This window comes from Oenanthe melanoleuca, chromosome 4 (genome assembly GCF_029582105.1).
Source record: "Oenanthe melanoleuca isolate GR-GAL-2019-014 chromosome 4, OMel1.0, whole genome shotgun sequence".
Lineage (NCBI taxonomy): Eukaryota > Metazoa > Chordata > Aves > Passeriformes > Muscicapidae > Oenanthe > Oenanthe melanoleuca.
In genome coordinates, this window is record NC_079337.1 from 59,796,853 (window position 1) to 59,824,845 (window position 27,993).

The 27,993-nt window shown below is 43.4% G+C and overlaps 1 protein-coding gene across 1 annotated transcript in view; it reads left to right on the plus strand.

The window, feature by feature from the left end:
• The window catches only part of CPZ (carboxypeptidase Z), a 35,782-nt gene that overhangs the window by 770 nt on the left and 7,019 nt on the right, over nucleotides 1-27,993 (plus strand). The window contains exons 2-7 of the mRNA XM_056489644.1: nucleotides 11,700-11,723; nucleotides 12,612-12,986; nucleotides 13,731-13,943; nucleotides 15,912-16,108; nucleotides 16,996-17,157; nucleotides 23,628-23,786. Coding sequence (XP_056345619.1) covers nucleotides 11,700-11,723; nucleotides 12,612-12,986; nucleotides 13,731-13,943; nucleotides 15,912-16,108; nucleotides 16,996-17,157; nucleotides 23,628-23,786 — 1,130 coding nt within the window. The remainder of the gene's footprint in view (nucleotides 1-11,699; nucleotides 11,724-12,611; nucleotides 12,987-13,730; nucleotides 13,944-15,911; nucleotides 16,109-16,995; nucleotides 17,158-23,627; nucleotides 23,787-27,993) is intronic.

Below are 27,993 nucleotides of genomic sequence, written 5' to 3' on the forward strand. Positions count from 1 at the left end.
TAAAGGTTAAATAGGAACATGCTACTAAATTAATTGAAATTTTTGATTCAGTAACCAGTTGACTAATAAAATAAATTAACAGTGCCTTTTAAAAATAGATTTTTTTTATCAAGTGTGCTTGATTATGTGGGGACAGTAGAGACATGAGTTTCAGTGTAGTCACAAGGTCTATTCCAGGAAAACTATTTTCAGAGAGTTTAAACTTAAAATGAGTCAGAAAAATATTTATTTTATAGGATTACAGGAAGAAATAAGTTAACCTGCAACTGACCTTAATGTTACCTAAGGAAATTCAACTATATTTCAGTGCTTAAATATAAGCCATAGACTGTCACTGGCCTTGAACTGCTGCACAGTGCAGTCCATGTGCCATGTGCTGCATATAATTTGAGAGTGCTGTTCCCACGAACATCAAAGTGAGGTCTACCACAGCCTGAAGGGATTTTATTTTTGGATAAAGCTGCACAAAGAGAAGAGTTGTAGACTATTTACAGCCAATTACAGAAAGAGGCTGTGGTTTGCAGCATGAACTTTCTCTGTGAGGTATGATTCTGCTCCAGTTCCAGCTGATCAGTCTTGCCATGGGATATTAATCCTAGCAACCACAAATGTATGGATCATTGAGGGGTGACTCTGAGAGTGTTTTGTGTGTGTTGGGCAAGGCTTGCAGAAAGGTGAACATGCTGCTAGAGGGATGGCTAGAGGTAGGGAAAGGGAGCTGTCAGTGGCACCAGGTGTGTGCCAAGTAGGGGACACCCTTAACACTGGAGGGCTGTTGGATCAGACAACAAAGCTGAGACCTGACAGGTTTCTCGAGGGTCTTTCTTTTCTAAAGGAGGGATAAGACCATGTCAGGCCACATGAAAAGAAAGGGGCCTGCAGTGCTGCACATGTTCACAAATGGACCTGGCAGGGGTCTCCTCTCAGCATTCAGGGCATAGGCTGTGCCTTCAGCTGCAGCAGTGGGGTTTTCTCTCCTGTTTTGGGATCCCTTGAGTAGGTCTTGCTGTATCCCAGTGGTCAGACCTGTAGTGCCCTGCAACAGGCCAGCCTGGAGCTGCTCTTGCAGGAGAGAGCAGCAGGAACCAGTACAACTGTCTGACTCCCAGCAAGGCTGGAGCTGCTTTCTGCAGGCTTCCTGGTGGTATTTGTTCTGCAGTGACTCATTTTGCTTTTTTTTAATACGAAGCCAAAATGAAACATGATTTACAATACCAAGATCTTTTGAAAATGCTTTGTGCTTTTCTGTTAAGAAAAATAAGGAAATGATTACTGTCATCCAGCTCCACAATATGACACAGGCATCATACACTATGTGGTGAACTTTTTGGGCAGCAGCTGGGAGCTGTGGCACTGGGAGAGGGCAGATCCCTTCTCCCTGGCTGTGCCCTGTATCCCTGAGGATTCAGTAAGCCACTGTGTCTCTCAGTGAGGTCCCATTGTCAGACCCTTATGAGTTTAACTGGCCTCTTAACCTATAGTTTGGGTGAGAAAAATACAGTTTAGCATGATTCCTGTGAGACATGGCCAGACTTTTTCAGAGGGAGCTAATAAACCTGATTCCTCATTATCTGAGTTGTGCATCTCTGCTACTGACTGATGTAGTCCAGTGGTAATTAATTAAATGAAGTGCTTTATAAATATTGACAACAAAACTAAAAACCCACAGAGGCAGATTGAAGTGATGTGTGTCTACAAGTAGGCGACTTTCCATGCAGCTGGGGACAACTCTACCATTGATGCCACCGGGGTCAGGCTAAGGCTGCATGATAGAATCATAGAATGGTTTGTGTTGGACGGGACAATAAAGGTTATCTTGTTCCAACCCCCCCAGCCATGGACAGGGACACCTTCCACAAGCCCAGGCTGCTTCAGCCCATACAGCCTGGCCTTGAACACTTCCAGAATGGGGCATGACGAGGAAAAAACCTTTATCAACAGTGATGCTAAAGCGATAAATCCGTTCGTCTCCCGTCACTCGTACCCAGGGAGCGTGTTCCTGGGGCGCTCCGGGGCGGGGGTTCCTCCGTGTTCGGTGGGGCTCCCGCTCGGCTCGGGCTGTCCGGGCTGTCTGTGTGCTGTCGGGCTGTCTGTGTGCTGTCGGGCTGTCTGTGTGCTGTCCGACTGTCTGTGTGCTGTCCGGCTGTCTGTGTGCTGTCCGTGCTGTCTGTGCGTGTGCTGTCCGACTGTCTGTGTGCTGTCGGACTGTCTGTGTGCTGTCCGTGCGGTCTGTCTGTGTGCTGTCCGACTGTCTGTGTGCTGTCGGACTGTCTGTGTGCTGTCCGGCTGTCTGTGTGCTGTCCGGGCTGTCTGTCTGTGTGCTGTCCGGGCTGTCTGTCTGTGTGCCGTCGGGCTGTCTGTGTGCTGTCGGGCTGTCTGTGTGCTCTCCGGGCTGTCTGTCTGTGTGCTGTCGGACTGTCTGTGTGCTGTCGGGCTGTCTGTGTGCTGTCCGGGCTGTCTGTATGCTGTCGGGCTGTCTGTATGCTGTCGGGCTGTCTGTGTGCTGTCGGGCTGTCTGTCTGTGTGCTGTCCGGCTGTCTGTGTGCTGTCGGGCTGTCTGTGTGCTGTCCGACTGTCCGTGTGCTGTCGGGCTGTCTGTCTGTGTGCTGTCGGACTGTCTGTGTGCTGTCCGGCTGTGTGCTGTCCGGCTGTCTGTCTGTGTGCTGTCGGGCTGTCTGTGTGCTGTCCGGCTGTCTGTGTGCTGTCGGACTGTCTGTGTGCTGTCCGGCTGTCTGTGTGCTGTCCGGCTGTCTGTGTGCTGTCGGGCTGTCTGTCTGTGTGCTGTCGGGCTGTCTGTGTGCTCTCCGGGCTGTCTGTCTGTGTGCTCTCCGGGCTGTCTGTGGTGCCACCGTGCGGCTCCTGGGCTCGGGCACGGGAGGCACAGACCCGACCCGACCAGAACCGGGCGGGGCTGCCCGAGCCTTGTGCCCCTCTCCCGATCCCTGCCCCAGCCTTGTGCCACTTTCCCGATCCCTGCCCCAGCCTTGTGCCACCCTCCCGATCCCTGTCCGAGCCTTTTGCCACCATCCTGATCCCTGTCCGAGCCTTGCGCCGCTCTCCCGATCCATGCCCAGCCTTTTGCCACCCTGTCCCAGCTTTGTGCCGCTCTCCCGATCCATGCCCAGCCTTTTGCCACCCTCCCGATCCCTGCCCAGCGCTGGAAGGACGGCTCGGGCAGGTGGCACAGCCTGTCAGATGCCACATCCATGGAATTGCTGCGGTTGGAAACAACCGCGATGATCTTCCCGTTCAGCCACGAAGCCAGCACCGCCGGGCTCAGCACCAAAGCGGCTCCCTAGGCTGCACATCTGCACATCTTTTAAATCCTTCCAGGGATGGTGACTCAACCAGTTCCCTGGGCAGCCTGTTCCAAAGGCTGACAACCTTTCTGTGAGGAAATCTTCCCTCATACCCAACCTAAACCTCCTCTAGACCAACCTGAGGCCATTTCCTCTCATCCTTTTACCTGGGAGAAGAGACCGACCCCCCCTTCCTCACTACAACCCCTCTACAGGCAATTGCAGAGAAGAAGAAGGTCTCCCTGAGCCTCCCACAGTCCAGGCAGGAGTCCAGAGGAGTGGAACTGTGTAACCTGAAGCTGTGGAGGTAGAAGAGCAGCCAGAGTGCTGCTTGGCACACCTGCCACTTGTGGGTGTCCTCCTCTTCCAAGCACCTTGTTGTTTTCATCACTGACAGACATTGTCCCATCCTGAGGATCTCTGACCTTAGCCACTGGACATGAGAGGTACAAGGAGGAGAGATGAGTAGTAAGAAAGCACCAGGGCAGGAGCCAGAGGACAATTATAGTATTTATTCTGGAGCCCAGAATAGATTTTGAGGCACTGGCTCCTCTCTGAGCTATATCATTGAGTACTGAAGGCTTATTGTCAGACTGACAGAAAAAGCGTGTTCACATAGAGATGTTATACCTTTCTCCTCTTCTGTGCAGCTCCAAACTCCACAATGTGACATAGTTTTTGCTAAGTAAAAGGCAAAAAAAGGGGAAAAGTTATTTCCTCTCATGACCTTCACACTGGTCTAAGCTCCATGGGACCTGAGCAAATTTGTTCACCTGCTGTGGATGTTTCTCTTGCTGTTTTCCTGGTGAAACCTGTGCACACACAGAGGCAGAGCAGCTGCTGCTGCTCCTGAGATTGCACTGAGTGACCTGGCAGTGGGCTGGGATCTTCTCCCTGCCCCAGTGGGGTGGTCCCTCATCCCACTGTGGCTGGCACTGGTGGGTGCTGACATGGAGCATGACCACAGGACTGTGCTGCCACGTGTGGGAAAGCCCAAGCTGCAGGAATCTCACTGGCTGGACCTGAAGTGGATGTGTTCAAGTTGTGTCAAAGCAAAAAAATGCAGAACTAGCATCTACATCATGCTCACTCATGAGATGAGAAATTCCTGCTCTTTGTGAAGCCAGTTGTCATCACTGAATCATGTGAGCTCTGCTGAATTCCTGCCAGTGGCTCTAGGATTTCTACACAATTATTATTTTAGCAACACTGGCCTACAGCTCCTTTTAACATGGGAAATGGGATCAGAAACAGACACATGTAGGGAAAGTAAGTTTATTGAAAATAAAATACACAGATATCTCCTTATACTGCTGAAACTATTTATGCATGATTTTAATCTGAAGGCAAAGTTTTCTTCAGAATCCTTATACAGACATCTTTAAAGTGTGGGGGTGTGAGTACATAGAAGTCAAAACTTGAACAAAGCCCTGCTACTCTTAGTCACAGCTAGGCTTTTAGCAAGACTTAATAACACTGATGGTTGATGCCCTATAACAACTCTAGGCACTGCCTCTCCTTTCTCACAGTCACAGTGTTTGAGGATGCTGCTGGCTGGCAGCTGCCACAGTCCCCTTTGCTGATGCCATGTGAGAGCCAGCCCCTCCTGAAGCCTGGGCCAAATGCTGGATAAATGCCATGTGTTATTGCCTGATGCAGAGCTGGCCATGGAGGTGCCATTTAGGAGTCACCTCTCATGCTGTGAGCTTGGTGTTTGAGGCTCCTGGGCCATGTCCTGCTGGGCTTTTATGACCCAGGGTTTTTATGACTGCTGAATCTTGTTAGGGCAGAATCACCCTCCCAGTTGGATGCAGCTGTCATAGACCAGTGGAGTTTAGGGACTTAAGGTTACTTTGTCCACTTCAGAAATAAAACTGAAATTTCAATCCCTTAATTTATACTGTTGTAACTCCACTGAAATTATTGACACCTAATTTTTAGGGTTATAATAGGATCCAGTTATCTAGGAGACAATATGAAATTAAGGCATAGATTTAAGTCAAGGTTGTTAAATTAACTGTCAGTCTTTTGTAACATAAAAGTACCACATTTGATTAAAACTCTACTTACAGAAGAATCAGATTTGATATTAATTATAATAGTTCTCATACATCTAAACCAAAGAAAAGACAGAGTTGGTCTAAGGGGATGGATACACTGTTTAAAGAGGATGGGATAATGTTTTGGCAAATGTTTTGGAAATATTGTGGCAGAAAAGAAAAAACCCTCAATTTTTTCTGGCATGATCCTCTATCCCATGGCATTCAACAGAGTTGGGCTTGTTTAAAGGAAAGCTTCTAACTGTGGAAGGTTGTGGGCCAAAGCACTTGGAGAGTACTACATCCTTAAACCATGGGAACTGAGCTGTAAAGAGTGTATGGTCACAAAGTAAAGCTATGGGGACATCACAGATCCAGAATACCTGATCAATCAGTGTTTTCATCCTTTGCCAGGCAGCCTGGCAAAAAAAAATGATCCTTCAGATGATAGCTGTAGAGATTTCCTGACCTATTCCATCTTCTTACCCAAGCTGTTGTTTAATGCCATCATCCCCAGATTTGAGCTTATTTCTTCTTCCTTCACTGACCAGATCCTGAGAGATGATTCCCACGTCTCCAAATCATCCTGTGCACAGGAGGTGCTTGTTCAGCAGCAGCCCTGTCACACATGCAGCTCACTAAGCCAATTTGGCAACTGCTGGCCCACTTGTTGTTATCATCTTTGTTGCATTTTGTTTTCCCAACGGGTAATTTTTCTCCAATTTTTGCAACTTGGAAAAGATCTCAACTGAGGCCAGAAAAAGGCATTTAGTAGTTTTTATTTAGGGAATTATGTTTATATTCAGGATTTTCAATTCCTGAAGGACTCCTTGAAGCAGCACTTACCAGCCAGAGACACAACTGGGGTGACCCCAGAGTCACTAGAGGCACCAAGGCAGTGGTGGGGACAGACAGACAGATAGAAATACTCTTCATCAGTTCTTTTAGGCACCACCTACAACTGCAGACATGTTTCAGTTGCATCTGAACAGCTAGAAACAAGGTGCCCACTAAGGCTGTCTTTGTGCCCTTGCTGTGTGACAGCTCTTGGTGTGCATCTGCACAGATTTTGACCTGTGGGCTGCAGGTTGTGACCTTACATCACCCATGCAAAAGCTTCAGCACCTTCTCACTGGCTCCAGAGCAGCCCTGGAGAGAAAAAAAATCCCAAAAGAGCTGATTGCAGTGTCATTGCTCCGGGAACACCTTCAGTAATAAAATAAAACTGGATGTTTAACCAAATGCCAGGCAGCAGGTGGGTTAGAAAGAAGGGTGATTGGCAATGAACACTGGCTTGGATCTTCCTGCTGTGACCTTGCTCTGCAAAATAAAAGCAGATGAGGCATTAATCTCTTTCAGGTGCTTTCAGGCTTCTTCAAATGAGGGAGCAGGGTTAAAGCAGGGCTGCACAGAGCTCTTGGGCACTGCTTCTGCCTGCTGCAAACACATCCCTCCCCCAGGCAGTTACTGCAATTGCTGGAGGGTTAATAACATCTACTCACTCCTCTACTCACAAAATCTTTGATCTATCCAGAAAATTGAGTTAACCACGTGGCTGCTTTTTGCAAGCACTCCTCTCTACTCCAGTTTTTCTGGAATTTCTTCTCTGTGGCTGGGAATCTTCTCCACTTCTGCCCCTGCATGTATGCCTTGGGTGTGTAGCTGCCTATCTGGGCTTTCTGCTCAACCATTCTCCCCCTGCCCAGGCTACTCAGCCCTCTCATTACCCTGCCACTATACCCCTTACATCCCCACTCCTCCCAAAACCCTCCTCCTGATGATTCTGACCCATTTAGTGTTATATAATGGATCTTCTCCTGTCCTTCTGCTGGAGCTAGGAGCTGGCTCTGGAAGCAGGCTGTGCTTTGCCATTTGAAGGTGCTGTTCCAGTGTTTTGCAAAGTGGTACAGCTCAGCAGTGTTTGTATCTTGCTATTGATGCTAAGATTTGACTCTTTAGTGAGGAAAGCAGAATATCACTGAAAGACTGACCTGATGAACCACCTAAAACAGCCAGGAGAGTAATAGTAATGTGATAAGGAAATGAAATGCTTTGTTTGGAGAAGTTGAGGCTTTGACTATAAACAGACTAAAATGAATACATATGTTCTTCTATTTAAAAAAAAAAAGTGTTGTAAGAAGCCCAGAAAGCTGGGAGGGAGCATGCTGGTCGTTGCAATATAAATTATCTCATCTATTTTGATCTGTACTGACCAGCACACCCCCTACCAATCTACCTCACTGAATGATTTAGATATTTCAGATTTAAGACTTGCCCTCAGGCTTATTCCAGATCATCAATCACATGAGTCTCCTGTTGGCTTTGCTCTTGAAAAGGCAACTGGCCAGTCCATGGTACCAGAAGTAGCAGTTGAGCTCTGTTGTCTGGGTTAGGGTTAATCACAGCAGCTTGCTTCCTTTGGTGCTGAATCATCAAGGGGAAAAAATGTAAGCTTGGCAGTAAAATATGTATGTGCTGCATTGTAGATTTTCAAGCTTGCTTTTGCAAATTAAAACCAGAAGCACATTTTATAGAGAGAGCTCAGAAAGCTTGAAATGGCTTTTCTCCTCTTCAATAAGTTATTTTATCCATAATCTTAAATAGAAGCTGCACTACTGAAAGGACTTTTGTAGCTCTGGTGGAATAGTTAGAGTACAAAAACAAACATAAAAAATTGAAAAGGCTGTTCTGGGTCAGGAAGAAAAAGGTCTCTCTGTACCAACCTGTTGGTGGATGGGACTTTGAGAGGAGGTCACTGTCTTCCTTTGAGCTCAGGGAAGCCTTTGCACAAAAAACCTGAAAAATCTTAGGCTCTTACAAGCACAGAAGAAGCAGCTATTGAAGCCTGCCAAGTGAGTTGGGAGACCTGAGAGTCTCTTTGTATATCAGCCCTGTCATTTTTCTTAGGAAAATGAGGAAGGGAGGGGCTGATCTCTTCTGGCATTGCCAGAGCTTAGAGACAACGAGCTGTCATGGGCAGGGATGGGGATTTTGTGGTGACTTCCATGTGCAGAGACCCAGGGCAGTGGATGCAAGGCTGCAGGAACAGACAGTACAGCTGCAGCCTGGGAGCTGGCCTTGGAGAGCTGCCTGCTGCTGGCCCAGCTGCATGTATCCACACTTATTTATATAAGCACACATCCTGCAGAGTTATCCTTGGCCCTTGCAGAGCTCCAAAACATATGTAAGCATTGGCGTTGGGAGGCATTGGAAAAGTCAAAGCACCACATCAGCACACATACACATTTATGGCTGGCTATAAAGCAAGGTTTGGAATAAACCAGACCTTTTCTCTCTTGATTTTATGTATACTGACTCTGATAACCTGAAATCTCAAGCTGTTTCAGTCCTGGGTGTTTACAAACAGAGCTGTGGCTGATATATGGGTCATAGTGCAGCTTGTATGATGGGGAAAGGTGGTCAGAAGAAGTTTCATGGATGTCTCTAGTAAGGAGAGACAGAGAGAAAATGCCACAGTATGCTGCAAACGTGTGAGGCTTTAATCTAACTTTAGCTTAAATCTAGATTTAGGTTTGGATCCAGGATTAGGACCCAGCATCAAGGAGCCACTTTTGCTAATCAGTGAATGAGTCTTGGTAGTTTTGAGTTTGTAAGGGGCATCCTGGATCACAAGTAGTGGAAAAGCTTTATCCACTCAGCAGGGGTGTTGCAGAATCACCCCTGTTTATCACATACTGAGAGGAATAACTTCAGTTGCTATGGAAAAGATTTATATGGTTTTGGTTCCTCATTTAAGAAATGGATTTATCCTCTTTAGACAGCATCTTTGTTAATGAGCAATAGCTGTGTTGCTTAATAGATTTCCTCTCCCCACATAAATATGGTAAAAGTATCAAAGTGTGGATGGCATGTAGCACAGTCTGAAACCAGAGCTGTCTTTCCCTCTCCTGTGCTAACAGCTCCTCCTGCTCACAAAAGGAGCCAGTCCTCAGGTGAACCCTGGGACAGCATATCAGTGGAATTTCACATCTCTTCCATCAGCTCTGCATTGCTTCCCCATGCCTCTCCTCCTGGCCAGCTGGGCAGAAAAGGCATCTGTTAACACAGCAAGCCTGGAGCAGGGAGAAGCAGCACCATGACCATACCCTGCCTGCTGCACTTCCCCTTTGGTTTCCTCTGCTTGTTCCAGCTGAATAAGCAGAATTCTGAGATGCCACTGAGAACAGGCCTGTGCCACATCTCCAAGTGACTCCTGTGCAGCAGAAATGGTTGGGGAAACTGTGTGTGCCTCAGTTTCATTATTTGATCATTGCATGCCAGAGAGATAGACTAAATGGACATTTGTAGCTTGGTCCTGGAGCCAGCAGGAGGGGAAATGCCTCTTATCTTTGAGGAAATGTGAGCAGTTGTAGAAAGACCATTCATACTCCCTAAATGCCCCATGAAGAGCTGTGCTCAGCACATACAACCCTCTACTCTAAAATAATAGATACAATACATTAATTTTCTGCTCAGGAGAGGGGAAAAAAGGTGCCAAGTATTTCTCATCCACCCCTCAAGATAAAGAGGGGGATTCTTTGTTAATGACCCTGGCAATAAACAGAGATAGTGTCACTCTCTGCATTGGACGTGACTAAACTCAAGCCAGCCCTCTCCACACTGCATTTTCCCCTCTGTAAGGAACATTTGGCTGACTCCAGACTCATGTCCAAGGTCTCTCAAATGTGGGTGTGATGATGTTAGTATATAAGACTATCCAGATTCAGAGGGCAGTGACATCCAATTTTATCAGCAGGATTAATTGTTGGAGCTCTTACTAACAAGAGATCATTTATTTCTTTCTCACAGCTAGCTAGCATTGTACAAAATGCTATTCTTTGATTATCCCCAGATGTAGCACTGCATGCAGTATCTGGCTGAGATGAAGTTTTTTTAGAAATGCCTTGACCTTAATAACTAACTCACAGAGGGGATTGTGCCTAGCTAGGGGAAACACTGAATTCCTATAATGGAAGACACTGTTGATGAACCAGGTATTATTTAATGCAATTATGATAATGTACTGAGCCAGAAAAGGAGTTTGTATGAGTATAATTTTTTCTAGCTTCCTGCTTAACAGGACTTGTTGGTGTTGGGGATGGACTGTTTCTGTTGTTCTGATGCCTCATTTATTTTATGAGGTAATGTGGCTCAATTACAATCCATAATATAGAACCAGACTAATTTCCAATTAAATGTCTCCCTTCAAGATAAAATCCCAGGGTTAACTTGGTTCTCATTACAATGACTTTATTTTGGCTAAAGAATGATCAACTCAATAGCAACACATATGCAGATGATTACTTTTAAACAAATATGCCTGGAGCAGAAGTTTTCTTTTGCAGGAAAAAAAGAAAACACAATGAATTTGGTCTTGTGAGGACAAATGCCCAATTTACTGAGCAAGAAGCTGGATTCCTGTCCCCCCAGTGAGAGCAGGAAGAAATAGCAGCAGAACAGATTCCCACTACATCACAGGAAAGGTGAACTTGGTGGTGTTCAGAATGCACAGAGTGGTTTAGCTCCTATGAGGCACTGGTGAAACCAACTCAAATACCTCTGCAGAAATATATTTCTTTCATTGTATTGGAGAAGGACAATATAGAATAATTTGCTACAGGAGCAAAAGAAGCATTTCCTGGGTCATCAGACCATGTTCCTTCAAAATCAAGAGAGCATCATTTATTTGACCTAGTGAACAGAAAGCAGAGGAGATCTTTGTAAGTGTAGTGTGAAGGAATGCACCAGGGAATGCAGAGAGCTACTTAAGCTAAAGGACAATGCTGGCACAAAAACAATATAAACTGGCCACAAATACTTTTAACTAGGAAATTAAAAGCCAATTTCTAGCCATTATAAGAGTGGTCTTTTGAAAAAGCTTTCTTGTGAGAGTAGTTCGGGAGGAAAATAATTAGTTTTAAGATATTATTAAAAGTGTGATGAAGTGCAACTGCTAGAAGTATGATGAAGTAGAATGAGGAAGAAATAAAGTCCCTTCATAACTACCAAAGGCTGAATTGCTTTACAGGAAAGATATCCACAGCATTATGTGGGCTTTTAGGGGAGATTGATAAAACACCTTGATGTGGACAGGGTTCATATAACCAGATTAAAAAAGACCTAGGTTTTGATTAGTGAAATTTCCTAGGCACCTAACTGCGCATGGATGAGGGGGAATGGGGTTTCTCAACTCAGGCTATTCTGTGATTCTCTAATAAGTGCCTGCTGGGATATGTTCCTGGTATGGCTGGACCTCAGGACACAGAGCTGCAGCAGATACCAGATCAGCCAATTCCTAACACAAATGAAGAACCATGTATGCCCACTGTGTAATGATTTCTCTTTTGCTCTTTATTTACAGGTCAATGCCAAACTGTACAGAAAGGTATGAAGTGTCTTTCTTTGTTGTTTTTGGAGAACCTCAAAGCCATAAGTATTTCTTCATGATTTCCTGACCAGTATACTCATGTTGGTGCTGCAGTGGGTTTTCTTACAAGAGAAATGGACTTTTTCAAACAGTTTAGTATTCTGCTGCTGTGACAACAGTATTTGTTACCAGACAGAGTCATTACCAAGAGAAGGACACTCAAATGTAGACCCATTACTACAAAAGCCAGGAATTTTATGAAGAGATGTCTTTCTATTACTCTTTTTCACTTCTAAGTGGGTCAAAGGTGTTACCAACACTCATCATTTCTAAGACCTCCTAACCTGATTTCTTTAAATGTGCTGGGTTTATGAGAATATACCTGTAATCATATTATGGGTCTGCTGACTTTTCATCTGTTTGGGCAATTTCAGTCAAACTTCATGGAGGCTCTGTAGTTTCAGAGATAACAAACTCTACAAATCTTGTGGGGCCAAGCAGAGAAAAAGAGATAACTTAGCAGTACATTCCCCACTAAAGAAAAAAGCCTGTAGGATCTCACACCTAGTCAGGGAATCTGTATGACAACTCAAGGACAGGGGAGAAAGTGATATCACAAATCCACTTTTATTCAGGTATCTGAGAAAAACTCAGCAAGTTCCCACCTTTCTCTTAGGAATTCTCTGCTCAAATTCCTAAGTTCAAATTACATCACCAGAACGTGCATGTTTCTCATCACCTTTCTATAAGTGGTTTTAAACATGCAATTCAGTTTGTAAACTGTTTCTGACCTACCTGAGAATTGAAGAATAAGTTCCTTGGACATGGCATTTGTTATGTTCTGTTTGTCTATTCAGTATGTCAGTGAATAAGGTTATTTTTCCTATGTTCATCTCCATTTCACAGCAAAATGCGTGGATATTGCCCTGAGCTCCTGCACTGATGTTGCCTACACTCAGATGGTGTATCCCAATTTTCTGGATCAGAAGTCTCGAGAGGTGGTAGAGTACAGCTCAGAGTACCTGCTCATCAGCGTGCTGCACAACCTGCTGCAGGGGGAGTGCAACCCCGACCTGCGGCTCCTGGGCTGCTCCGTGCTGGCCCCGCAGTGCGACAAGGACAAAGCCATCAAGCCCTGCAGGCACGTCTGCGAGAGCCTCAAAAGAGCCTGCCTTCCTGCCTTCGATGCAATAGACATGGCCTGGCCCTACTTCCTGGACTGTGACCGCTTCTTTGCAGGGGAGGAAGAGGGGTGCTTCGACCCGCTGGCAAAGCTGCGAGGTGAGGAGGGGAGGGAGCTCTGCCCGCACACTTGTCTGCACAGGGGGTCCCATCTCACCCAGCTTGGCTTGTCCCTGGCACAAAACCTCTCCACTTCTCATCTCAGCCTGCTGTCTTTGTAGAGCCCTGTAATGTGTCGTTAACTTTGCTCCACCTGTTATAAAGACTTAATTGAACTGTGCTCAAGAAGTATCTATTTCTCTCCCTCATTTGAAACGAGCATCAAGACAGGCAGCTCAGAGCAAGATAATTGGATGTGTTTAGCAAAGCCTTGTCCTGTATGATAGCTGTCTATATATTTGAAATATTTTATGTAAAAACTGAAACTTTCCTGCACTTATAAATCTGTGACTGCCTGTCAAGCTTAACAGCTCATTAAAATATTCTCATTAATGATTGTCATAGATTTTTGTTTGGATGAAGAAGATCCAGATAGTTGAAGACAGATTAATCTCATAAAAAATATGATTCACCAGATTTCAAGGGAAAAATCTGTACAATTTGTTACTGAAATGAGCTAGTATGCCAAAGTCAGCTTTAACTGGAGACTGCACAAATATTTGTTAGTGTGCATATGCATTAGTAGGATTTTGCAAACAAAACATGCCACAATAAAGTGTGGGATGTACTATATACATTTAAGATTTTAATTGCAGCTTTATTTTCTGTCATTCTTCTGCTTATAAAGATAATTTGGAAAGAAGTGCAGGTTTTCATACACTGTGTTATGATTTTCCATTGCAGGGGAAGTAGATGCTGAGGAAGATTTGCCTTCAGACTTGCCAGCAACTTTTATTCAGTTCAAACACCATTCCTATTCCCAAATGGTGAGCACGCTGAAGAAGACTGCTTCTAAGTGCTCCCACATTGCAACAACTTACAGCATAGGTCGCAGTTTTGAGGGGAAGGATCTTTTTGTGATTGAGTTTTCCACCAAGCCTGGACACCATGAATTGCGTGAGTTACACAGTGCTGGTCAGGACACCAGATTACCCAAGTGAAAACAGCTCCTTTTACTGGGGCATCACTTAAACTGTAAAAAGCATGGGCTCCAAAACATTTCTCCTCCCTTGTGCTCCTGAGTTACAGTGAGAGTTGATGATTCCTTGTAGAAATTCCAACCCAGCAGCAATTTCATATTGTTATGATCTCTGTGCATGACCATGCTTGGTAATGCTGTTCCTTGTATCACTGGTTGCAGTGATATCACTGTTATATATTTGTGCCCAATGTACAAATTTGGGAAATTTTTCTGTTACTGACTTCCCTCCCTGTCATCTACCACTTCCTCACTGTCCTTCACATCCTAAAATACACCAATTTTCTGAGAAGGCTTTGGGACATTGATGCTAAAAAAAGATGATTCAGCACAGAAAATAATCCTCCTGAACAGAGATTCATGTCAGTGCTTATCTGTCAGGGTAGCAGGTGGATGATACCAGGAATTTATTTTAGCATAGTCCCTGAATAGATGCTAATATATACATTAGGATATGAGTCCTCACAAATTTTATGCAGAGGGAAATAGTACAAATCACTATTTTGTAGTTTCATCACAAAGACAGCAAGAGGCAGATTTTTAATTGTTTTAAATTCTTCACAAAGCAGATCACTTTCTAGGGTAGCATAAGGTATTTTTTCCCAGTTACTAATTCCCAGGTCAAAAACTATCCTTGTCTAGATGTGGTGGATTGCTCTGGGCATTGCTGAGAGCCTCAGATTGCATCTGACCAGGAGAGCTCCAGCCTCAGCAGTGTGGCAGAACTGGACTACATCTGACCTAACACTTTATTGAGATTATGATCCCAGGTCAGGCTGTGTCCTCTGTGTGCTGTGCTGCTGGGGACTCAGAGAGGGCAGCAAGGACTGGTCACTTTGTTTATTCAGCTGTGCTGCCTTGCATGGTCTAGAGACATTTTGAGGTGCCTCTAAACTTAATCAGGTCCCAGTAGATGTCATTAACAGAGCAAAGACCAACTTTGTATTTTCCTGGCTTATCAGGGGATATGTCTCTTTTTCACAGAAAATAAGTTGCAGGTGTCTTTTTAAGCTTGCACTCCATTTGCCAGGAAAATACATAGTCTATGAATCAGGTTTTTAAATGAAAATTGTGATATGGCATGATAAAAAATGGTGGTTTAACACATTTCCTAGCATTTTTCTCTAAACCTGTTGCTTCATACTGCTCAGGACAGCATAAAAGGAGGTAGAAATAACTCCAGAGCTGGAGATTTTGCCAGCCTGAGCAAGTGGTACAATAGCTCTGTGCCAGGCCCCCTCCAGTGTCCAGAGCTCAAGGCTGGCCAGGATCAAAGGCAGAGATGAAGGGGTAGAGAGGAAAGGGTGTCTCCAAAGTGCACCTATTTTCTACTTTCCATCAGTCTCTAAGGATGGAAATTGAGAGAATAACTACAGGGAATTGCACAGTTATATGTTTCTAATGGGCCAATTCCAGGGTTATTTAGCCTGAAAGCCCCTTTTTATGCATAAACCAAGTTCTTTTCCAGATAGAGGGGTAATATATTACACATCTGCAGGTCATTTCTAGGATCTGTGACAAAATAAGGCATTGAAGCCCCAAGGTAGGTCAGGGTGCCAGGGCTGTATTTTCTTTCCCAGCCATGGCTTGATGTTCTTGTTTTCAGCATCCTTTGCTCACAGTTAATGATGACTCTAGCAAAAGCTCAAAGCAGTGATCATCTCTTATGGTTTGGAATCCTTATAGTTTGGGCTTAACTTTATTTCACACTATTTAAACTGTTGCTGAACTGGTGTTTAATGGAGAGAAGTTCACCTAGAAAAGCTGTGCTATTTGCAGGAATATGTGCATGAAATCAGTGTAAACAAAACTAACTTGGGTTAGTCTGATTTTGGAAGCCACTCAGTATCATCAAATAAAACATCTCATTCTTTGACATTCCACAGTCAAACCAGAATTTAAGTACATTGGCAACATGCACGGAAATGAAGTTGTGGGGAAGGAACTGCTGATATACCTCGCACAGTATCTGTGTTCAGAATATCTTCTAGGCAACCCTCGCATCCAGACCTTGATTAACAACACCAGAATTCATCTCCTGCCTTCCCTCAATCCTGATGGGTATGAACTGGCTGCAGAAGAGGTAAAAGTTTTATTATAAACTGGGAGGGGAGTGTCATGTAAAGGGGGGAACACTGATAACTGACTGCCAGAATCCCAGGCAGCTTTGGTGGTGCATTGCTCTCCAAAGATGATGTGAGCACAGCTAAGAGGAAATCAGAGCCATATTTGTCAGTTTTGCTGACTGTATGTGATGATGTGGGAATGACTGTTACTTTTTCACCCACTTAGCATTCTCTCTGCTATCAGCTCTAGAACAAAATCCCTGACTCACTATAACGACTCACATTATTTTATAGGGAAATGCAGTTTAATAATATGATTATGTCCCCCCATTTAAAACTGTAGGCCTAATGCAATGTGAATATTGTCTGTACTGTCAAAGTTTCATAATGGATGGCAGTTTTCAGAAATCAAGTCATGTCTGATGGACACCTGTGAAAACTAAGATTCTATTATTTGTTACCTGACATTCTTATTTCTCCCCCTCTGTTTTCTCTACCACCACTAATGTGAAACCAGACCTTTCTTTCTCTGTTTTTGCTTATGTGGTGAGCTCTGTCTGCTGTATTATTCTGGGGTTATTGCACTCTGCCTCATTCTGTCTTGGGCCATCACCTGTATTTTCTTTTTCTCCTCTAACCCTCTCTGCATGCTGCTCTGAGCAAGAGGCTCCTGTGTTCCTCTCATGAGTCACATCACTGGTGAGTGAAACACTTCCTGAATGCTAGTTAGTGCATTAACATTCACGGGGACAAAATGTGATTGATTAATAAGCTTGGGTTTTTCAACAGTACAGACATTTTCAGTTTACTTCTTTTAAAACTTCCCTTTGATTAATCAATTTCCACAAAGTGCTATTTTGAGGAAGGGAGCTATTCTGAAATTGGCTTCTGTGTGACAAAATAGGGGGCTGGTTACAATGGATGGGTCATTGGACGACAGACAGCTCAGAACTTGGACCTGAACAGAAATTTCCCAGATTTGACATCCGAGGCTTACAGAAGAGCTGGGATCCGTGGGGCCCGTCTGGACCACATCCCCATTCCACAGTCCTACTGGTGGGGTAAGGTATGAATTACACATTTCATAAATCATATATACTGCAGAGCAGCTCAGGAATTGAGAGACTGAGATTGCTTGTTCTGAAGTTATTTGCTTGTAGTCAGATTTTATAAGCAGGACTGAACTGGACAGGCTGAGAATTGGCATGGAAATCATGGTGTAGGTCTGGCCAAAGAAGCAGGTGCCACAAATCATTTGGAAAATGTGTGGATGATATGAATTTTGCTGGTTTAGATTAAGAATAATGACTGTTATGAGGGGGTCACAAGTGTGTAATGATTCATCATTAGTACTTAAATCTCTGGTGCCTGTTAAAGCCTTTATGGATTTGGTTGTGATTGCACCAAGCCCTGCACAGGTTTGATGCAATAGGAGTTTCTGCCATGGGAAATGTACAAAGGCTGCATGCAAAGCTGTGGGGTGTCATCTTCATCAGGAGAAGATGTTTATAAATGACTGTAACCTACAGAGCAGTGGAAACACTCTGTCCATCTGCAGAGGTGTGGAAGGGAAAGTTGCTGCTGCAGGGTGGGAGCAGGATGGAGGCAGCACTACAGGGCCTCACACTCATCATCACTAAGCTCTGCTAAATGTTATGTCAGGAATGCAAAGCTCTGCCCTACCTGTGCTGCTGGAGCCCAGCAGCCCCCAGCACAGCTCTAAGTGGACCTTAGCTGCCCTTGAAACAGGAATCACAGGAATCTAAATCAGTAGTTCAGATATTGGGAACTCTGCTTTTCTTCTACTTTTAAACTAATTATATTCTGATTCAATATTTATTGCTGGCACAAAGCCTCAGACAGGTGGGGAATAGGATTGTTTCAGCATCTGTGTCAGCAGAAGATTTTAGAGATCATACCTCAGGTTCCTGCTCTGCTGCAGGTAGTCTTATGTAAAGCCAGGTCTAAATCCCAAAGGCATCCCTGATGCTGCCCCAGTGTTCTGGTACCCCATTTCAAGTAGTAAAATCTAGATAAAAGCACCTCATTTCCTCAGGATAATGTGCATATGAAGAGGCAAGGCTGTAAGAGGCTCAGTAATGCACAGTGTATTACACCACTAATTTCTGCCATAACTAAACTCAAGTAGTTTATTCTATTTTTGCATGTAATCACAGATCCCAACCCCTGGCACTGAATTTCTGCATGGTTATAAGGTCAGAAGCTTGAAAGTTTTCAACTTTTGACTGAATAATAGCACATAACAGTGAGCTGTAAATGCAAGTGGAGTTCAGAGCCTCAGATGGCAAAGAAGGGTTGAGAGCTGTGGAGCAGACCCTGAGGCCAAATGAAAAGGGGAAAAAAACGATTTTAGGAGAAAAGTCAGAGAGATTTTGATTCACCCTTGTGGTGAGTTTCCCTAGTTGGATGCCAGGTGCCCACCAAAGCCACTCTATCACTCCCCTCTCAGCAGTACAGGGAACAGAAAATATAACTAAAAATATAACTAAAAGCTCCTGGGTTGAGATAAAGACAGGGAGAGATTGGTCAGTATTTAACATCAGAAGCAAAACGGATTCCACTTGAGGAAAATTATATGTATCTATTTTATTTATTATTAATCAAATCAGAGTAGAGTAATGAGAAGTCTTAAAAACACTTTCCCTCCACCTCTGCCTTCTTCCCAGACTTAATTTTGCACCTGAATTCTATACCTGCTTTCATCCCTGTGGTGCAGAGGGACTGAGAATGGGGGCTGTGGTCAGTTCATCACACATTATCCTTCCACCTGAGAGGGAGGGCTCCTCAGACCCTTCCCCTGCTCCAACGAGGGAAGGAAAGGATGGAGATCTCCCTCCAGCCATGTGCTGAGGTGCAGGGTTGAGGACCCAGGCAGCACTGAGGAAGGACAAACATGTCTTTGACCTCCATTTTTATGCAGTGCCTGGTGCAGACTGTGAGCTTGTCTCACACTGTGCAGCCCAGAGACCCTGGAACTCTGGATTTCCTGGCTCTAACCTCCTTCCTCTGCTTCTGCCCTGTTTCTTCTGCTGACCTGTGAGAGAGATGGTCAGTGGCAGGCTGTAATGGGTTAACTGCACTACTTAAGTAGTGGCTTGTCTTTATTATTTTTTTGTTTTCACTCAGAGTTAGGATTAAAAACACAAAGGAGATTAATTTTCTCGTGTTCAGACTTGGTTATTTATTAAATTTTATCTAAAGTACAGAAAGTTCTGCAACACTTTCAGCTACCAGCTAGAAGTGAGCAAAATGGAGATGAATCTAGCTAGTTACAAGGTCTTTTAAAGCTAAACAGTTTAATAAAGAACTAACAAATATATTATTTATACTTTTGACTTAATGACCAAACACCTGTGACCTGCAGTGCAGCACTAACTATCCAACCAAAAACTACTACCTGAAAGAAGAAGGAAGACAGAAAGAGTTAACACCTGATCATCATCTGGTCCCTTGCCTATTACTGTATTTTAAAAACATTTACCATTTAATATTTTTATTCTAATTACACACCAGTGACTCTAACTCCACTACTCAAATCTGGAACCTTTCCAAGGTCCCAAGTTAACAGTAGTGCTCTTGTGGGGACCAGCATCACAAAGCACAGAAAGTTCAAAGCTCCCAGGCCTCTGGGTTCCAACAGCAGGCAGCCACTTGCAGAAGTTATTTCTACAACCATGTATTTAGCTTTCTTAAAGGCTGTGTAATGTCACAGCAGTTAATAGAGGGATGGGTGGAGGCAGCCCAACATTGCTCTCACAGCTCCCAGCACAGCTCTGCTCCAGCTGCAGCATCACCCTGGGTTTTCTGTCACAGACAAGGGACCAGGGAACCTTGGCACCAACCACCCCTGCCTGCCTGAGCTCTGCCTCCGTGGGTGCAGACCTGGGGTTACAAATACATCACTTCTCCTGCAAACCTTTTCTTGTTTTTAAAGAAGAAATAAGGTGGCCATCTGAGGTGCTCCTCAGCTTGGGGAACTCCTAGGTGCTCTCCTGGCCCCAAACTGGTCCTCACATAAACAACACTCAAGAAATCTCAAAAATCCATTTGCTTTACTGAGTAAGTGAGGGAACCAGTGGGCCTGTGGCCTTGGTGGCACCACAAAAATCTCCTTGCTGGATGTAGTTTCCTATGGTTCACAAACCTGGCAGTAAGTGGCAGCTGTCCCTTAATAAGCCTCAGTTTTGTACCCATGGCTCTTACAGTGTTTCTTTGTGCTTGTAGGAGCATTAGTTGCATATTTCAACACCAGCCTCTCCCCTTTCATTTACTCAATGGTGTTTGTTACCTGCCTTATTAAAGTAATTACCTGAGTGTTGCAGGGCATTGTATAAAGATCAGGAAGCAGAAAGCAAGCTCTCAGCCAGAGCTCCTGCTCCCTGAAAGCCTGGCTTCCTGCATCATGTTTTGTTCCCACTTTTATAAATTAGTGTAATAAGTGGTCTGAGGGCTCAGACAGACAGACTTCAGGCTTCATCTGAAATATAGTCAGTTCAATTGTCTTGGTTCAAACAAAATTCGGAAGTGCATGCCATTGGAGGCTGGCATACTCTTTAGGAAAATTAGTCTGGCTGCTTTTAAAAGGGGAAAAGAAATCTTTGAAAGCCATGGAGACAGTGACTAATTGCAGTATAATAGACAGAAATGAGATTCAGGTTTGAAAAGGGTAGTGCCCTTCTCTGTACTCATGCAGAAATAATTTAGCTGTTTTCTAGTTGTGCTCTGAATTGTTCTTGTGAGATGGGTACTTTAAAATTGATCTCATCTAACTTAAAAGCAAAAGTGAAAAAAGAAAAAAGAAATTAAACTCCACAAAACCCACATTAAAGGAAAAGTCAAAGGCCAGAGTGGCATAGATAACATCTGCTATCATCCAGGGGAGCTGAACCAGAATATGCTCATTTCAAAGCCTTAATCATGGATGTCACTGAACTGTTACTAGGATAAAAATAGTGACATTGAAAGTTCTGTTTTTTCACAACATTCACTCCAGTAAGACACAGTGAGACAGCACTGTCTTGGGGCCTGTGCAGGTATCTGCTTAGCCAGTTGGCTGATCAGGATGAAGGACTGAAATCAGGAGCTCTCAAATAAAACCATGCATTTTATTCTTGTCCACTGAATTGCAGAAACAACTTAAAAATCTTACCAAGGCCCAGGGCTGCTGTTTGAAAGCAGAGCTGATGCTGTGTCAGGCTGGGCAGCAGCAGCTGGGGCAGCTGCAGCAGGGCACAGAGCTGATGGGATTTTGGGGCAGCAACCTCCTCAGAAGTGCTGGTGCTGTGGACTTGGATGGTGTGAGCTTGTTCCAGTACTCAACCACCCTGAGAAAACCCCAAAGTGCCCAATCCATGGGGCAGGCACTGACACTTACAGCCCCTTACAAGCCACAAGGGTCTTCTCTTCAGAAGAGATGGGCTCACATGGTGAACTCCCAGGGTGCAGGTGGAAGTGGCTGGTTCTGTCCCAAGCACTTCTAGGATAAAGATCATGATCAGATCATCCCAGGACACTGTACAAAGGCCAGAAAAACAAATACTTTGGTGAAGGTACCATTCTTTGGACACTGTTTCTTGTCAGGAAGCCTGGGGACTGCTTTCTTCTCCTTCTGCATAGTGGGTGTATGAGACTACAAAAAGTCCTTTCCTTTTGCAGTGTCCTTTATCTGCCTTTTTAAATTGTTGTTTTTTGGTTTTTTTTTGGTTTTTTTTGTTTGTTTTTTTTTTTTTTTTTTTTTTTTTCATGTCATGCTCTTCCTGGAAATTCTGTGTTTAATCTTCCCTGTTATGTAAAAAAATGCCTTGAATAGGTTTCTGGTGTGCAAAGTGCATTTCTGTGTTCCTTAGTTGATCAGACTTCACCTGTTGCATCCCATTTTTTGACTTGCCTTTTATAATGCAAAGTTGAAAGGGTTGTGACACAGAGATTCAGGCAGAACCTGACCTGTTTCCCTGGGGATCAGTGGCACAAACTGGCTTGTGTTCACATACTAATCACAAACCACTGATTTAATGATTCACTTTGCAGCAGTGGGAAACTCAGGATCCCATTTCTTCCCTAGTAGAAGGCACAGCCTTTCACACTTGCAGTGGCTAAAGGCACTAGTTCAGATCAATAGCTACAGAAGGGCATTTTAAGGAAACCCAAAAACAAGAACTCAGTTAAAACTCAGTTAGAAACTATGGCATCTGTGGGGAGGTTGTCTCCTGCTTGGGTCAGGAGTAGACAGGGCAATATCTTCGTAAATAATTCCAGGTAAAGCTATGTTTAGACATGGCTTTTTCCTTGGCTTTCTCACCTTCACAGTGTTTTTCTCTGCTCCACACCTGGGTTTGTGGATCTCCAAAGGTCTTTTTTAACAATAGCAGGTTAGGGACTAATCCAAAGAAAACAGGAGTTACTATTGTTGTAACACAAATATGTAGGTCTTTAGGGGCTGTGTTCGGATGGTTTGATAGTTTTTCTCTTGTTTGTTCTGAATGTTTTTTCCCTGTACACTATTAGTCACTAGGCCCTTGGGATCCCTGGCTGCCTGGTTTTCTGACAGCTGATGGAGTAAAAGCAAAGGGTGATGAGCAATCCTTAAAGCAGCCCTAAATAGTTGCTGGACTAAGTTCATCACAACAGACATTTCTTATTCTTATAAACCCTGCTTAGCTGCAGTTGTGCAGGGTCCAGATGAGCAGTTACCCTGCTCAGGTAAATTCCCCTAGCTGCAAAGAAAAGAACCTCAGGTCTCCAGGGGCCCTGGTGTGAGTCTGGGCTTGCAGGGACCGGCCACCAGATGCCACTGTTATCCCTAGGAATGAACTAGCAGGTCCCACAAGGAACTGCTCAGAAACGGGCTGAAGGAGCCTCTGCATGGCCTGAGCATCTCCTGGAGCCTGCTGCCCTCTCCCTTGGCCGCTGTTACTGAGGAGGGACTGTCAAAAACCCCTAAATTTGGTGACTTATCTGCCACAGTTCACAGCAGGCAAACCGCAGGCAGTGCTGTGCTTTACATGCATTAGTTTTCATTTATTTACAGATTAACCTGGACCCAAGGGTAGCAAATATATCTTCAACAAGTGATGAGAATTGCAAGTTTATCCCCCAGTTCCAGTTTATCCATTCAAAGTCAATCCTGCTGATTCAGAAACGAAATTAGGTAGGGAGTTAGGCAAGTAGTGATAAAATTCCAGCCTAAAGTACTGCATCATCTGAAAATGTCCCTGTAACAAAAAGTTTCTTCTTCTTCTTCCAAATTTTCTCTTTTTTTTTTTTTTTTTTTTTTTTTTTTTTTTTTTTTTTTTTTTTTGTTCCAGTTTCTCCACAGTGAAAAATGTGTATCATTCATACCCTGGAGAAAACTGATTTTCTGCCCCAAGGAACTTTTGGGATGGAAGAGACAAAAAGTTTCAATATTCTCCTTTCAACACAATCTCTTCTCCACTGGGCTTCATCCTGCCCAGGATAAAATCCCTTTGTATTCATGGCTAGTCACAGCTTTTTTGTTTTTTTTCCCCTGGATTTCAGGTGGCCCCTGAAACAAAAGCAGTCATGAAGTGGATGAGGTCCATCCCATTTGTGCTCTCTGCCAGCCTCCATGGGGGTGAGCTGGTTGTGACCTATCCTTATGACTATTCAAGGCATCCTATGGAAGAAAAGATGTTCTCCCCTACACCTGATGAGAAGGTAATATTATTTTTGCAGGGTTAGGATGTGGTTCTATTTGTGGAACTATGGAATCATTTACTTTTAATAAATAACAAACTTTGATTAATTTAGATCATGTACATGTATGTGTATGTATGCATGTATTTATTAAATGTGTAATAAATAACATATGTAGATGTTGGAACCCTGGATACAGAGAATTTTAAACTTTCTGTGCTAACAAGTACTGACCCTCAGAAAAGCACAGCTTTTAACCTGAGGCCATGGAGAAGGCTTCCAAAATTAAATAACAGAACTAAGATCACTATTGTGTAATTTGAATAAAAGTGTGTGATGTCATGTAGTAGAAAATTTAAAATTTAAAGTTTTAGAATATAACGATATATAAAAAACAAGATTGAAGTTTTAGAGTGGAAGTCTCTTCTTCACCTTCTTCTTTATGAGTCTAAGTAGTACTTAGACATAAAAAAAGACTCAAAAAAAAGTAAAACACTATGTATATACATAATTCAGGTTTATATACATATATATATATATCATGATATCAGCTCATTTGTGTAGAGCTGGTGCTGATAATGCCAAGGTCAAATGTTCAACCCCCACAGAGACCTTTCACTTAAGACTTAGAGTTGATCCTTGTGGATTCCTTCCAACTCAGAATATTATGTGACTGATTTATACATTTAATGTACTTTAAGATATAGAATTGTTTACACACTATCAGCTTGGTATTGAAAGATTTACCTATGTTTTGGGAGGCCAAATATGGTTTCATAAAGCACAGTTTAGGAAAATCCAAGTTTTAATTTTTAAAGGAGGTTGGTTGTGATATTTTTACACAGTGGTTTCCAGAAGAAAAGGAACAAGCCTGACCAGCAGTGTTATTTTCCTGTGGAATCTAGAAGGAGTTGGGGAAAAGAGACTCTTTGCCATATGGTGGCAGCCTTGTAACATTTATTCCAGGTCAGAGGAATGGGATCGGTTTCCCCCTCTTGTCCCTGGAAAGTTTCTCATTTGGGACTCACTGTAAATCTTCTGTGAAATTTTTTGCCATCTTTCCTATTTCCCTTTGGTTTCCTCAATCTAGTATTCATTGCTGACATGCCCACCAGGAGAACAGCCAGCTATTCAACCTTCTAGCGTGTGCTAAAAATGTCTGTGGCCTCTTAAGAACAGTGGTTCTTTATATAAACAAAGAGCAGTTGAAAATAGTCAGAAGTTGATCTTTGACTTGAAGCATCCTTTATCTTTGAGCATATCTCTAGGCTGACTTCTTCTGAAATGACAGTTCTCCTGAACACATATTAAATATTTAAAGATGAATGACTGTTAAACATTTTCTGTATCAATCCATTTCTTCTGAGCTGTACAATGCCTGCTGACTACGTGTGTATGAAAATGATTTAGCAGTAAAATTAACCAGGCCCTGCACAGCAAAAAGCCTGGGTAAGAAATATCTGGTGGGGGCTAATGGAAGCTGCAGGACCTCTTGCTCTGCACTGGGGGAAATTATAAAATTGTGCTTTCACATCCCACTGCCTGGGCTATCCTATGCATAGGTGGTGAAGGAATATTGCCATGTGTGCTTTATCAAGCAGTTCACCCCTGGAATGGAAATACTTCCAGTACTTCCATCATTTCCACTCAGGGACAGTGTGTGTGTTTTGAGTGAGAGGATGCAGCCACACAGACCAAGGGCTCCATCCCAGTGTGGTGCAGGGTTGGACAAACCCTGATGGCACACCTGGTTTGCAGGGAACCCTTCACAGGTGACTGCTGCATAGTCAGTGACTGCACAGTCTGGGAATTTGGCTACAAATCTGGAAGTTCAGAACATACAGGGGAGGGCTGGGGATGTCCTCAATGAAAAACCAATTTTGCAAATGGCTCATCACAGGAACCTTAACAGCACTGTCAGTGTCACTTTAAATTTTGCACAGAAAGATATAAAACCTGTACCTGTGAAGTGACCTGCATTTAAGTAATGTGATCTACAGCTGCTGCTGTCAGGGAACCTGCATGCCAAAATACAGCAGTTTGGTTATCTGCCATACATTGGCCATAACCATTGCTCTCAATGCTGACCTGCTGCATTTCCTGTGCAAAAAGAAGCTTCCAGACCAGGGTGAAATGCTGCAGAGCAGATGATAGCCACATATTAAAAAATCAAATTTTGAGAAATATATTCAAACCATGTGTCCCCATTTGAAAATGTATCTGTGCTTCCACCTCCCTGTGTCCATCATTGTGCACGTGTGGAAGCACAAGGATTCTCTCTTTCCTCTGCTCCAAGGCACTGCAGGTTTCCAATCTCTTTTTGGCCTGCACCACAACCTGGGTCAGTACTGGCTGAGAGCAAGGAGTCTCAAAGCTGGACCATGGCCTTACACTCACATTCTTGCATCTGGTTCAGCCCACCTAATTAAAAACTTTCCCATATTTCGGGTTCCGTGGAGTGGATGTTTTTAACACTTTGTGCTAAAAGTGAAAAATTGATGCCTCTGCTCACCAGAGCAGAAATATCCACACCAAGTCTACTCCCTTTGAATTTAAACATTCCCTTCCCTCCCCCTGAAAACCCAGCCTGTGATGGTCAGTGGAGTAAAAGTGCTGGCTGAGGTAACAGCACTGACCTCACTTTACTGAGTGAAACCTCACACTACCAGAGTCACAAGGATTCCTCTGTTTCCCCCTTTTTGTCTCTCTGTATTATACTTAAAAATCCGTTTCCTTGAGGTCCATAATTGGTCATTCATTAGCTTCTAAGTGATAACAAATGTGTTGTTTTCCAGGAACTTTTAATTATTTAATTTTTTAAGTATAACTCTTTTTTTTTTCTTTTTTTTTTTTTTTAATATATTTCACTTGCTTTTGGAATTCTCACTTTCTCTTCTCACTACCACTTGTCTACTTTCACTTGAATTAGTGGCCAGGCAAAAACCTTACGCCTCTTGGTGTGAAACAAGAGGAGGCTTGGTCACTGGAAACAGGACATCTGCAGATGTCTTTGTAAAAGGTGATGATCATACTCCTAACTCACATAGGCACCTTCTAAACTTTATATCAAATACCTTCCATGGAAGGTTCAGAACTGGAACCCTAATTCCTGTAGAAATTAAGAATATTGAGCCTGGCACTGAACTATTGGCAGCAAAAGTTCTTCTTAACATATTTAACTAACATCTATTTTTTTCAGCAAAACTTTGAAGGACACTTAATTTTCTGGTCTGAGCAATATTTTGCCACATAGAAACTTAAGGGAGTTGCAAAAGTATTTTATATTAAGTCTGGATTTTTAGTGTCTGGTCATCAGAGGTATTTCAGTAAAGTGTCTTTACACTCATATTAAACTCTCTTTCCACCTTTCCTTGTTCACCTACCTGATCCCATAATTAGCCCAGCTGTGTTATTATTAGAGACAATCACAAATATTAATCAATGTTGCATGCCTTGCCATTTTGGTCTTTATCCTTGATAAGAACACTAGGATAAAGTTTTAGGATCACTTCTTAAACTAGGGTTTTAGCCACCAAACTTCTTGCACACGTTGTCTTAAGGAATATGGAATGAGACTCATGATAATGAATAGTAGGATCAAGTAGCATCTGATAACTGCTGTAATTTAATTGTTGAAATCTGAGAGTCTAGCCTTAGCAGATGAGGTTCAAATAAACAAAAAGGAGAGGGAGGATTTTTGTGCAAAGTTGGAATAACCATTGGAGAAAAAGGACAGGAGCATGATTCAAATAAAGGGTTTCTTCAGATAACTGCTCTTTCTTCTGTCTTCACTACATGTTCTGCCACTGTTCCTTTCTGTGTGGTGACTGCTCTGCTCTTCATCAGTGACAACACTCTTTGGAAATCAGTGGTGACATCCTACATCACCACATCCTATCCTTCACTTTTTAGGAATGGTTTCTGCCCCACACATAAGCAGCTGTCTCTGAGATCAAACTGGCAGGTTTTCCTGTGTGAGTGATAAGTGCAAAGCAAATTGACACTGACTATTTTAAGCAGCAAAACTCAGTGTGAAGATTTAGTAGGGCTGAAGGCAATATAGGTATTTTTAAAAAAATATCAAAAGCTAAATCAAAACCTAAAGGAGGCCTAAACTTCAACTTTAAAACTTGAAAACCTGGGACAACCAAAAATGTCCACTGCTCCTGCCCGAGGTGGTAGATTGAAGCCAAAAAATCCAGTCGCTGTCCCTGGATAAATATATTTG